The sequence below is a fragment of the Procambarus clarkii genome, chromosome 43, assembly GCF_040958095.1.
Source record: "Procambarus clarkii isolate CNS0578487 chromosome 43, FALCON_Pclarkii_2.0, whole genome shotgun sequence".
Classification (NCBI taxonomy): domain Eukaryota; kingdom Metazoa; phylum Arthropoda; class Malacostraca; order Decapoda; family Cambaridae; genus Procambarus; species Procambarus clarkii.
Genome location: NC_091192.1, coordinates 14,231,919 through 14,246,103, shown reverse-complemented (window position 1 = coordinate 14,246,103; position 14,185 = coordinate 14,231,919). Strand labels below are relative to the sequence as shown.

Sequence of the window (14,185 nt, the reverse complement as noted above, 5' to 3'; positions counted from 1 at the left end):
GTATGAAAGCAGGCGGGCTGTCCGCCTTGCTGACACGATGTGTGGGTGTTGGCAGCTAAGCTAAGCTGGCTCCCTCTTGTCAGGGAGCTGTGAGTGTGTGAGAGGTTCTTCACATGTGTTTCAGCATATATGGATGTCTATAGATTAATACTGTGTAGCATTCATATATACACTCCCTGATGTTTCCACACATATTGTTCTGTTTAAGGCTCTTTATTTTTATTATTATTATTTATTTATTTATTTATACATACTTGCTGGTGTTAGGCCAACTACCTTTTCTGATTCATTGAGTGTCCGTATTCGTGGGTCCAGGCCCTTGGGAGTTACTCAGTTGGGGGAGTTATGATGATATTGCTGTCCACCAGGGCTATTATGATGCTAAGGGAGGAAGCCTGGTCTGGGAAGTCCATTTCTGGGAGACCATTCCTCCTGTACGTTTCACGGATCACGGATCCAAATGACCCTGGCCTTGCTAAGTTTTCTAAGTGAGCAAAGATCATGCTGCTCAGGATCTTTGTTGGTAGATCACCAATTACCTGAGAGGTAGTGTTTGCTGGATTATGTGATACCTTATTGACCAAGCATTGGTGGTAGTTATACCTGCATAGGTATTATTGGCTATTACCTGGTTGATACCTGGTTGATGGGGTTCTGGGAGTTCTTCTACTCCCCAAGCCCGGCCCGAGGCCAGGCTCGACTTGTGAGAGTTTGGTCCACCAGGCTGTTGCTTGGAGCGGCCCGCAGGCCCACATACCCACCACAGCCCGGTTGGTCCGGCACTCCTTGGAGGAATAAATCTAGTTTCCTCTTGAAAATGTCCACGGTTGTTCCGGCAATATTTCTTATGCTTGCTGGGAGGACGTTGAACAACCGCGGACCTCTGATGTTTATACAGTGTTCTCTGATTGTGCCTATGGCACCTCTGCTCTTCACTGGTTCTATTCTACATTTCCTTCCATATCGTTCACTCCAGTACGTTGTTATTTTACTGTGTAGATTTGGTACTTGGCCCTCCAGTATCTTCCAGGTATTGCTGTCTATCTTGCGACAGTTTCAGCCCTTGTTTGTTTTAGAATATTCTTCCTGGCGGAACAGATTGATGCCAGCGTGCGGTGGGGACACCCACAATTGAGACATTTGGGGGTTGGTTTTTATTTGCGCAATCTCTGAATGTGTGTCCCTTCTCGTCACATTCTGAACATACTTTGGTATCCCTTTGTTGGCAATCTGCAGCTGAGTGGTCGTATTTATAGCTTGTCCAACATGGGGTTGTGTTATAATATTCTTCCTGCTCAAGGTTGTAGTTATCTTTGGTCAGGTGGTAGTAGCTGTAGTAGATAGATACCCTGGCTGAGGGTTTTTTGTGCCATGGAGATTTCTTCAAATCTTACTTTCAACATTGCTGACAATCCCGGCATGAGAATCCACCCTCGCCCGTGCCTCCCACCACACACCCTCGCCCGTGCCTCCCACCACACACCCTCGCCCGTGCCTCCCACCACACACCCTCGCCCGTGCCCCCCACCACCACCACACACCCTCGCCCGTGCCCCCCACCACCACCACACACCCTCGCCCGTGCCCCCCACCACCACCACACACCCTCGCCCGTGCCCCCCACCACCACCACACACCCTCGCCCGTGCCCCCCACCACCACACACCCTCGCCCGTGCCCCCCACCACCACCACACACCCTCGCCCGTGCCCCCCACCACCACACACCCTCGCCCGTGCCCCCCACCACCACCACACACCCTCGCCCGTGCCCCCCACCACCACCACACACCCTCGCCCGTGCCCCCCACCACCACACACCCTCGCCCGTGCCCCCCACCACCACACACCCTCGCCCGTGCCCCTCACCACCACCACACACCCTCGCCCGTGCCCACCACCACCACACACCCTCGCCCGTGCACCCCACCACACACCCTCGCCCGTGCCCCCCACCACCACCACACACCCTCGCCCATGCCCCCCCACCACCACACCCTCGCCCGTGCCCCCCACCACCACACACCCTCGCCCGTGCCCCCCACCACCACCACACACCCCCGCCCGTGCCCCCCACCACCACCACACACCCCCGCCCGTGCCCCCCACCACCACCACACACCCCCGCCCGTGCCGACCACCACCACACACCCTCGCCCATGCCCCCCACCACCACACACCCTCGCCCATGCCCCCCCCCCCACCACCACACACCCCCGCCCGTGCCCCCCACCACCACCACACACCCCCGCCCGTGCCCCCCACCACCACCACACACCCCCGCCCGTGCCGACCACCACCACACACCCTCGCCCATGCCCCCCACCACCACACACCCTCGCCCATGCCCCCCCCCCCCACCACCACCAACGTTAACGAGCTTGGCCAAATCCTATTGGTTGTGACCAAAATCTATTATACACTCCAATCACTGGACACAATCACGGCCCTCGACCCCCTCCCCCCCCTACCCTACGCTTGGCCCAAATTGTGCCCACTTGAAAAGTTTCCCAACAAAAGGCCTATTCCCTCTGTTGGTGCCACGGGGGGGGGGGGAGGAGTCTGGGGATGGATTGGGAGGAGGGATGGGGCACGTAAAGGTGTTGGATGGTGAGTGTGGGGGAGAGAGAGAGAGAGAGAGAGAGAGAGAGAGAGAGAGAGAGAGAGAGAGAGAGAGAGAGAGAGAGAGAGAGAGAGAGGAGGGGGGGGGGGATAACGCTTTGAAAAGGAAGAGACGATGGGTGGATAAGGAGAGAGGAAATGGAGACAGGGAAAGGAGAGGGATGTGAGAGCTGGAGAGAGCGAGAGAGAGAGAGAGAGAGAGGGTGGTGGTGGGGGGGTAAGTGTGTAGACAGGAGGGATCAGGCCAGCCAGGAGGGTGGACCATCATCTCAATGGCCCTACCCCCCCCCCCCCCCCCCGCCACCAACACTGACCACCACCATTCAGGTGACGTGAAGCAGCCTTTACAGACCTTGAGGCTCAGTCCCTGAGGTGACTGTTGCGGCTCTGCTGTAGAGAGGGGGGGGGGGTGAGCGGTTCTGCTGTAGAAGGGGGGGGGAAGCTCTGCAGTAGAGGTGGGGTGCTCTGCTGTAGAGGGGGGTGAGCGGTTCTGCTGTAGAGGGGGTGAAAAAGCTCTGCAGTAGAGGGGGGAGCTCTGCTGTAGAGGGGGGTGAGCGGTTCTGCTGTAGAGGGGGGGTGGAGGAAGCTCTGCAGAAGAGGGGGAAGCTCTGCTGTAGAGTGGGGAGAGCGGCTCTGCTGTAGAGGGGGCGCGACTCTATATGTTTTTTTGAGGGAGAGAGTAAAGAGGAAGGAGAGGCATAGGTGAAGGGAAGTATAGAAGTGGGAAATACAGTGAGAGGTATGAAAGCAGGCGGGCTGTCCGCCTTGCTGACACGATGTGTGGGTGTTGGCAGCTAAGCTAAGCTGGCTCCCTCTTGTCAGGGAGCTGTGAGTGTGTGAGAGGTTCTTCACATGTGTTTCACCATATATGGATGTCCATAGATGAATACTGTGTAGCGTTCATATATACACACTCCGATGCTTCCACTCTATCTGTTGCAGGAATATTCCTGCGCGGGCCCAAAGCCTTTGGTTGGTCCACTCAGTGTTACATGTTTCTTGTTTCTGTTTGACTTAGGCGGAGTGTGTGTATTTATGACTTATGGTCGCTTCAGTAAGATTATGCCCCAAGTGTTTGCGACGTGGGGGCTCAAGTCGACACAATAACACAAACACATTGTGTATCATTATATCAACCGTTAACACACACACACACACACACACACACACACACACACACACACACACACACACACACACACACACACACACACACACACCTTGACTTGTATACCATGCAAGGTGATGGAGAAGATCGTGAGAAAAAACCTGGTAACACATCTGGAGAGAAGGGACTTCGTGACAAATCGCCAACATGGGTTCAGGGAGGGTAAATCTTGCCTTACAGGCTTGATAGAATTCTACGATCAGGTGACAAAGATTAAGCAAGAAAAAGAGGGTTGGGCGGACTGCATTTTCTTGGATTGTCGGAAAGCCTTTGACACAGTACCGCATAAGAGGCTGGTACATAAGCTGGAGAGACAGGCAGGTGTAGCTGGTAAGGTGCTCCAGTGGATAAGGGAGTATCTAAGCAATAGGAAGCAGAGAGTTACGGTGAGGGGTGAGACCTCCGATTGGCGTGAAGTCACCAGTGGAGTCCCACAGGGCTCTGTACTCGGTCCTATCTTGTTTCTGATATATGTAAATGATCTCCCAGAGGGTATCGATTCATTTCTCTCAATGTTTGCAGACGATGCTAAAATTATGAGAAGGATTAAAACAGAAGAGGACTGTTTGAGGCTTCAAGAAGACCTAGACAAGCTGAAGGAATGGTCGAACAAATGGTTGTTAGAGTTTAACCCAACCAAATGTAATTTAATGAAGATAGGTGTAGGGAGCAGGAGGCCAGATACAAGGTATCATCTGGGAGAGGAAATTCTTCAGGAGTCAGAGAAGGAAAAAGACTTGTGGGTTGATATCACGCCAGACCTGTCTCCTGCAGCACATATCAAGCGGATAACATCAGCGGCATATGCCAGGCTGGCCAACATACGAACGGCATTCAGAAACTTGTGTAAAGAATCATTCAGAACTTTGTATACCACATTTGTCAGGCCAATCCTGGAGTATGCAGCCCCAGCATGGAGTCCATATCTAGTCAAGGATAAGACTAAACTGGAAAAGGTTCAAAGGTTTGCCACCAGACTAGTACCCGAGCTGAGAGGTATGAGCTACGAGGAGAGACTACGGGAATTAAATCTCACTTCGCTGGAAGACAGAAGAGTTAGGGGGGACATGATCACCACATTCAAGATTCTAAAGGGAATTGATAGGGTAGATAAAGACAGTCTATTTAACACAAGGGGAACACGCACAAGGGGACACAGGTGGAAACTGAGTGCCCAAATGAGCCACAGAGATATTAGAAAGAACTTTTTTAGTGTCAGAGTGGTTGACAAATGGAATGCATTAGGAAGTGATGTGGTGGAGGCTGACTCCATACACAGTTTCAAGTGTAGATATGATAGAGCCCGATAGGCTCAGGAATCTGTACACCAGTTGATTGACAGTTGAGAGGCGGGACCAAAGAGCCAAAGCTCAACCCCCGCAAGCACAAATAGGTGAGTACACACACACACACACACACACACGCGAGTCAGCCATCACCAGTAACGCAGATGGTACTAAACTTGCCTCAGTTGCTAGTACAAGTATCGTTGACCTCCCTTGTAATGAACACAAAGGCACCCGCACAATCACGTTACAAAACAACATTTATACACGGACTTTACGGTAGGTGGAGTGCTTTGGGGTGTTAAATCCCCTTTAACACACAGTAGCCAACCAGCCCTGACCCACTGTACTTGCAAGGGGTTACAAATTACGTCACCACTCAGCGGCAGACACTGTACCCGCGTACAGTGAGCAGCCTACCGTCCTCTGGGTAGGCTACCATAGACACTGGGGTACAATATCTGCACCAGCATCAACATTATGACGTTGTAGTTAGTAACGGTTGGGTTTGGTGTGTTTCAAGAGCGTTTAGAGATGACAGAGTGTTACATGCTTGCCTCAAGACTTAGACTACTACTCACATCAGGAATTATTAAGTCATCAAGGTCAAGATTTGTCTGCGGCTTGTGGCCCAGTGACGTCATCAGAAGGGGGTTGAGCACCTGGCCTATAAGCTGTAACGGGGATATGAGAGGCCAATGAATAACAAGAGTATAACAATATACTTCACTATACTTCACAGCTGACGAAGTTGTTATCTGTTATGCTGATGACATTTGCATTGTTGCACTGTGGAGAAATGCCCGACAGACCACTGGAACATTATCTAACACAGTGCACAGTTACAACCACAACAGACCACTGGAACATTATCTAACACAGTGCACAGTTACAACCACAACAGACCACTGGAACATTATCTAACACAGTGCACAGTTACAACCACAACCGACCACTGGAACATTATCTAACACAGTGCACAGTTACAACCACAACAGACCACTGGAACATTATCTAACACAGTGCACAGTTACAACCACAACAGACCACTGGAACATTATCTAACACAGTGCACAGTTACAACCACAACAGATCACTGGAACATTATCTAACACAGTGCACAGTTACAACCACAACAGACCACTGGAACATTATCTAACACAGTGCACAGTTACAAACCCATTAAGATTTCAACTTCGATTCAACAGAGCAGAAGAAGTTGTTGAACACATATGGCAAAATCTTACTGAAGCGATCATACGAGTCATAAATACTCATACTCCGCCCAAGTAAAACAGAAACAAGCAACACTTAGTGGGCCAGCCAGAGGCTTAGGGCCCGCGCAGGAATATCCCTGAAAAAAAAAAACACAACCTGCTGGATACCTGCTGAATGGGGGTCTTGGCTTGAGAGTTTGGTCCACCAGGCTGTTGCTTGGAGCGGCCCGCAGGCCCACATACCCACCACAGCCCGGTCGGTCCGGCACTCCTTGAAGAAAACTATCTAGTTTCCTCTTGAAGATGTCCACGGTTGTTCCGGCAATATTTCTTATAGTCGCTGGGAGGACGTTGAACAACCGCGGACCTCTGATGTTTCTACAGTGTTCTCTGATTGTGCCTATGGCACCCCTGCTCTTCACTGGTTCTATTCTGCATTTTCTTCCATATCGTTCACTCCAGTACGTTGTTATTTTACTGTGTAGATTTGGTACTTGGCCCTCCAGTATCTTCCAGGTGTATATTATTTGATATCTCTCTCGTCTCCTTATATAGTGAGTACATTTTAAGACCCTTGAGACGATCCCAATAATTTAGGTGCTTTATCGTGTCTACGTATGTCGTATATGTTCTCTGCATTCCCTCTATTTCAGCAGTCTCACCTGTTCTGAAGGGGGAAATGAGTACTGAGCAGTACTCAAGACGGGACAGCACAAGTGACTTGAAGAGTACAACCATTGTGATGGGATCCCTGGATTTGAAAGTTCTCGTAATCCATCCGATCATTTTTCTGGCTGTCGCAATATTTGCTTGGTTATGCTCCCTAAACGTTAAGTCGTCAGACATCATTATTCCCAAATTCTTTACAAGCTGTTTTCCTACTATGGGCAGATTTGATTGTGTTTTGTACCCTGTATTATGTTTAAGGTCCTCATTTTTACCGTACCTGAGAACCTGGAATTTATCACTGCTAAACACTATGTTATTTTTTGCTGCCCAGTCGAAAATATTTATTAATATTTGCTTGTTGTTTTTCAATGTCTTCGATAGAGGTAATTTTCATGCTTATTTTTATGTCACCTGCAAAGGATGATACGAAGCTGTGACTTGTATTTTTGTCTATATCTGATATGAGAATAAGGAAAAGCAGTGGTGCAAGGACTGTACCCTGAGGTACAGCCCAGACTGCAAGCTCTACTTGATTCCCTTGCTGCTAAAAGCACTGAATATGGTCTTGCTATCTCATAACTAAATCCAGCGCTCCTCATCTCTAAACAAAATTAAGTGGCATAGCATCCAGTGTTGTGAAGGCTCTCAACACTTGCTGTACTGTGATCTCTGAAGATTAAGTCTTCTCACATTATTATATTATTTCCATTTGAACATTCCCGAGACCATGTCTTGAGTTTATTATTTTGAACGTTTCTTAAGGTTATCGTTTTTCACAAATCGAAATAATTGGAATTTGTCATCGTTGAACAATATATTATGGAGTCGTTGCCTCACTGGAAGACCCTGACCTCATTTTTCTGCATGATCGATGAAGGATGAAAAAGCGGTAACATGTATTCTTGTCTATGGTGTATGAGTATGAGGAAGAGTGACGGTGGGAGGAGGAGGAGTATACACCCTGTGTATGCTCCGCCTCAGACCATACACAAGTTGGATTTTGTTGAAAACTCACCTCCCTACTTAGCCTATTATTCTACTGATTTTTATTATATTTGCCATTACCTCATTCCCTATCAATCAAATGTTTTTGCAAAATGGATGCTTGCAGCATCAGGTATGGTCACCAGGTATGGTCACCAGGTATGGTCACCAGGTATGGTCACCAGGTATGGTCGCCAGGTATGGTCACCAGGTATGGTCGCCAGGTATGGTCGCAAGGTATGGTCGCCAGGTATGGTCGCCAGGTATGGTCGCCAGGTATGTTCACCAGGTATGTCACTAGGTATGGTCACCAGGTAGGTCGCCAGGTATGGTCACCAGGTATGGTCACCAGGTATGGTCACCAGGTATGGTCACCAGGTATGGTCACCAGGTATGATCACCAGGTATGGTCACCAGGTATGGTCACCAGGTATGATGAAAGGCTCACCCGTACGCACACGATATATTACCAAGGCTGGGAAGCGCGAACACCCAGTAATCAGAGCATTTTTAAAAATAATGAGTTACTAATTACGGGGCTGTCAGAGTGTCTCAAAGCTTGGTGGGTAAGAAGGCAGGCAGTAACGACAGCTGTCTCGGCCCAAGAGGCTCCCTGGATACTCTAATTATGATCTTCACCGACGGTTCTATAACACTACAAAAGTTATACTTGCGTGAGGAGTTATGGTATCCGCAAGAGACTTTTATCACAATAATGTTTATACAGGTTTGCACTGTATGACCAGCTGCACTGTTTGCACTGCAAACCTGCACTGTTTATGCAGGTTTGCACTGCATGACCAGCTGCACTGTTTGCACTGCAAACCTGCACTGTTTGTGCAGGTTTGCACTCAGTGAGGCACAACACTGAGGCTTCCAATGATTCTCCTCTCAATATTAACCAAATTGTTTATCGACTTGGATCCAACAAATTTTGTTTGTGATATAAAATATTTATGACTATTTAATATGTTTTGTGTATTTTGTCGCTTTAAAATAGAGTAATAGAAAGTTTATATATATATATATATATATATATATATATATATATATATATATATATATATATATATATATATAATACACTAAGGATATTTTAATAAATTGGACCTCCTTTATAATCTTCAAACTCTGTAATTCTATTCAAATTTATACACAACTAGGAGATGCCTTGCATAGGCCAAGAGACCTTATGCTGTTGTTGTTGTTATTTTAGATTAGCTACTCAGAATGAAATGTCCATGTAGCACGGACTATGGTGAGCCCGTAAAATCCTTATGCAGTTTCCGTGAACATTCTTATGAGTGAGAGGTGGAGGGAGAGTGGGAGATGTACACCTTCAAGGGATCCAAGATTGAACCCAGTTTAACCCTGTTTTCTGCCAGTCAAGAAATTCTTACACTCATTTCAGAATCTTTTCGGTTACTCCAGCCTGCTATATAATTTTCTTCATTGGTATTATAAATGTATCAGAAAGCCTTCTGGCAAAGTAGGAAAATCTAACTAACGCTCTCTTTCATGTTCTTGCTATCTCGTAATATATCAGCTTCGTTAATTATATCTTGCCCTTCCTGAAGCCGTATGAGATAATTAGGTCTATTTTCATAAAAGTTTGATAAGATTGAAAATTTCTCCTGAAATTCATTTAATTTATTTATTAAGCCATCTTTATTTGTGATACTCGCAAGCTGACCACTGTGTCTGGTTCTTGCAGTCTGCCGAGGTTCGGGGACTAGGGAGGACGGAGAGCATTGTGGACCATCTGGATGGGTGAAAATCCTCTTGGTTTAGTCTAGAAGGTGTTAGCAGCAGTTGCTGGCGGGGTGGTGCATCCATGCGCTTGCCTCAGCATGTGTGAGGATGCCTAGCTCCTGGGACGTGCTTGCCTCAGCATGTGTGAGGATGCCTAGCTCCTGGGACGTGTTTGCCTGAGCATTTGTGAGGATGCCTAGCTCCTGGGACGTGCTTGCCTGAGCATGTGTGAGGATGCCTAGCTCCTGGGACGTGCTTGCCTCAGCATGTGTGAGGATGCCTAGCTCCTGGGACGTGCTTGCCTCAGCATGTGTGAGGATGCCTAGCTCCTGGGACGTGCTTGCCTCAGCATGTGTGAGGATGCCTAGCTCCTGGGACGTGCTTGCCTCAGCATGTGTGAGGATGCCTAGCTCCTGGGACGTGCTTGCCTGAGCATGTGTGAGGATGCCTAGCTCCTGGGACGTGCTTGCCTCAGCATGTGTGAGGATGCCTAGCTCCTGGGACGTGCTTGCCTGAGCATTTGTGAGGATGCCTAGCTCCTGGGACGTGCTTGCCTGAGCATGTGTGAGGATGCCTAGCTCCTGGGACGTGCTTGCCTCAGCATGTGTGAGGATGCCTAGCTCCTGGGACGTGCTTGCCTCAGCATGTGTGAGGATGCCTAGCTCCTGGGACGTGCTTGCCTCAGCATGTGTGAGGATGCCTAGCTCCTGGGACGTGCTTGCCTGAGCATGTGTGAGGATGCCTAGCTCCTGGGACGTGCTTGCCTCAGCATGTGTGAGGATGCCTAGCTCCTGGGACGTGCTTGCCTCAGCATGTGTGAGGATGCCTAGCTCCTGGGACGTGCTTGCCTCAGCATGTGTGAGGATGCCTAGCTCCTGGGACGTGCTTGCCTGAGCATTTGTGAGGATGCCTAGCTCCTGGGACGTGCTTGCCTCAGCATGTGTGAGGATGCCTAGCTCCTGGGACGTGCTTGCCTGAGCATGTGTGAGGATGCCTAGCTCCTGGGACGTGCTTGCCTGAGCATGTGTGAGGATGCCTAGCTCCTGGGACGTGCTTGCCTCAGCATGTGTGAGGATGCCTAGCTCCTGGGACGTGCTTGCCTCAGCATGTGTGAGGATGCCTAGCTCCTGGGACGTGCTTGCCTCAGCATGTGTGAGGATGCCTAGCTCCTGGGACGTGCTTGCCTCAGCATGTGTGAGGATGCCTAGCTCCTGGGACGTGCTTGCCTCAGCATGTGTGAGGATGCCTAGCTCCTGGGACGTGCTTGCCTGAGCATGTGTGAGGATGCCTAGCTCCTGGGACGTGCTTGCCTCAGCATGTGTGAGGATGCCTAGCTCCTGGGACGTGCTTGCCTCAGCATGTGTGAGGATGCCTAGCTCCTGGGACGTGCTTGCCTCAGCATGTGTGAGGATGCCTAGCTCCTGGGACGTGCTTGCCTCAGCATGTGTGAGGATGCCTAGCTCCTGGGACGTGCTTGCCTCAGCATGTGTGAGGATGCCTAGCTCCTGGGACGTGCTTGCCTCAGCATGTGTGAGGATGCCTAGCTCCTGGGACGTGCTTGCCTCAGCATGTGTGAGGATGCCTAGCTCCTGGGACGTGCTTGCCTCAGCATGTGTGAGGATGCCTAGCTCCTGGGACGTGCTTGCCTCAGCATGTGTGAGGATGCCTAGCTCCTGGGACGTGCTTGCCTCAGCATGTGTGAGGATGCCTAGCTCCTAGGACGTGCTTGCCTCAGCATGTGTGAGGATGCCTAGCTCCTGGGACGTGCTTGCCTCAGCATGTGTGAGGATGCCTAGCTCCTGGGACGTGCTTGCCTCAGCATGTGTGAGGATGCCTAGCTCCTGGGACGTGCTTGCCTGAGCATGTGTGAGGATGCCTAGCTCCTGGGACGTGCTTGCCTCAGCATGTGTGAGGATGCCTAGCTCCTGGGATGCATGGGTGAACTTACCTAAGATATGCAACTCCTGCGTCTCGCCTCCTAGCTGTCAGGTATATGGGTTACAATGACCTACAATGATGAGGTGACCTTGGGGTAGCCTTGAGGTAGTTCCGAGGATCAATGGTCCGGATGGCCCGGTCTCTGGCCAGGTCTCCAGTCTGGTACAGTTACACCTTACTTTTTTTAAGGCTTAATTAAATGTATATTTGTATTTATTTAATTTAGGCCTCAGGATAGATTATGGAAAAACAAGGTTATTCATTGCCATATTTTCCTTAGAACACGATCCAAAAATATTTTACATCCACGTCTCTAATTACTGCTCGACGCTCAAGGTAGAACAGAGACAGTGCACAACCAATCCACCCTACCCAGGATTCGAACCCGTGTCAGTCTGGCTTCTGAGGCGAGCAAGTTAGGATGATTACTACTACACCAAAGACTGCTTATATTAGATCTTAAAACATTGAACTGCATACTGTGAAGTGTGTGTGTGTGTGTGTGTGTGTGTTCTTGCTTCTTGTACTGGTAGGAAATGAGCTTCAGCTCTTGGGGCCCCCCTTATGGCTATCAGTCATCTTGTGCGGCGGCTCCCAAATCTCTTGTGTGCCTTTCAATACTCTTCAAGCTCACTACTCATGTCCCGGGAGAGTAGATATGGGGACTGTGCAGCAACGAGAGTATAGTGCAGCAGCAGCAGCAGCAGCAGCAGCAGCAGCAGCAGGAGTCAGCGGTGACCGGAGCACCACAGGAGGACACACTCACCAAGTCATGGCAGAAGAGGGAGCCCAGCAGTTACTCACCTAGAAAGATAAAAAGAACACATTAAGGACATACTCGCTGTGAACTGCTCGGAGTATTACAGCACATTATGGCCCTTCCAAACTGTCTTGTACACGTTGAGTACCTGTGAAGGTAACGTAGTTTACATCATGCTTGTTTAGTGTACATCTGGAGAGATAAGGTCTGGATAGAAAGAAGTAAATCCACCATTTGCACATATTGTCCTGTTCTATAAGTTCACCAGCCATAAGTCAACCTTTGCCGATGATACACACATCAGCATGAAAATTTCCTATGTAGAAGACACTGAAAAATTAATAGTCAATATTATTAACGTTTTCGATTGCGCAACGGAAAAATAAACATGTTTAACGGTGACAAGTTCCAGGTACTGAGGTATGGTGTAAACGAGGAACTTAAACGAAACACAGGGTACAGGACACAACCATAGAAGGATAGCAACATGTTGAAGATCTGGGAATTATGATGTCTGACGACCTGACATTTAGTGAACATAACCGAGCAAATATAGCGGCGGCCAGGAAAATGATAGGATGAATTATGAGAACGTTCAAATCCAGAGACTCCACAGCAATGTTAATACTATTTAAATCAGTGGTGTTGTCCCGTCTTGAGTATTGCTCGGTACTCACTCTCTTTCAGAGCGGGAGAAATCTATGAATTAGAGGGAATACAGAGAACATATACGGCACGCATAGACACGATAAAACATCCAAATTATTGGAGCCGTCTCAAAGCTCTCAAAATGTACTCACTGGAAAGGAGACGAGAAAGGTATCAAATAATATATACATGGAACATGCTGGAAGGCCAGGTCCCAAATTTGCACAGTAGAATAACAACATACTGGAGCGAAAGGTACGGAAGGAAATACTGAATATAACCAGTGAAAAGCAGGGGTGCCATACGCACAGTCAGAGAACACTGTATAAACATCAGAGGTCCACAGCTGTTCAACACCCTCCCAGCAAGCATTAGAAATATTGCCAGAACAAAGGCGAATGTCTTCAAGAAGTGTTTAGATAAGTTATTGCAAGAAGTGCAGGGCCAACCAGGCTGTTGTGCATATGTGGGCCTACTGGTCGCTCCAAGCAACACCCTGTTGAACTTATTTTAGTTTTGCCCCGCGGGGCCAGTTTATTGGTCAGCGTCACTCATCCTGTGAGTGGACACACCGCCATAGTGACAGTATTGGGCAGGCCACTCATCCTGTGAGTGGACACACCGCCATAGTGACAGTATTGGGCAGCGCCACTCATCCTGTGAGTGGACACACCGCCATAGTGACAGTATTGGGCAGCGCCACTCATCCTGTGAGTGGACACACCACCATAGTGACAGTATTGGGCAGCGCCACTCATCCTGTGAGTGGACACACCGCCATAGCAGCATGTACAGCACTCCCCAATAGGAAGAAAACCCGCTGGGTTGTTCTTCGTATTACTTGTACCTAGACACACCTGGGAATTTGCTTAACTGTCTCAAGTGAACAGCTCCTGAAACAATTAGATTAACACCTGTCAACCCTTAAAATTTACGTTATCTTGCGGGTGCAAAATGGGAGAATGTTGGATCAAGTTATTACGAGTCGAGCCTGGCCTCAGGCCGGGCTCGGGGAGTGGAACAACTCCCGAAACTCTCCAGGTATGTTGCAGATGCCTCCGCTTTCTTTCCATTTTAGGTGTGGTAAAGATGCTGTGCGAAGCTGAGTGTGATAAGATCAGCCGGTCTTCAAGATGCTCACC

General features: G+C 49.1%; 1 protein-coding gene across 1 annotated transcript; it reads right to left on the bottom strand.

The window, feature by feature from the left end:
• Positions 1–326: 326 nt before the first annotated feature.
• LOC123756021 (uncharacterized) lies at positions 327–12,506 on the bottom strand. Its single transcript, XM_069339985.1, has 5 exons — positions 12,474–12,506; positions 9,790–11,412; positions 9,454–9,579; positions 5,657–5,749; positions 327–539 (listed from the first exon to the last, which is right to left on the bottom strand). Exons 1-5 carry the CDS (start codon positions 12,504–12,506, stop codon positions 327–329), a joined length of 2,088 nt encoding a protein of 695 aa, XP_069196086.1.
• Positions 12,507–14,185: the final 1,679 nt, after the last annotated feature.

Coding starts and splice junctions, on each gene's coding strand:
- LOC123756021 (XM_069339985.1), bottom strand. CDS start 12,506: ATGTGCTGTAATACTCCGAGCAGTTCACAGCGA. Junction 9,580..9,789: donor GCATCCTCACACATGCTGAG/GCAAGCGCATGG, acceptor AATGAATTTCAG/GAGAAATTTTCAATCTTATC. Junction 5,750..9,453: donor GCAAGAACATGAAAGAGAGC/GTTAGTTAGATT, acceptor TCCCCGTTACAG/CTTATAGGCCAGGTGCTCAA.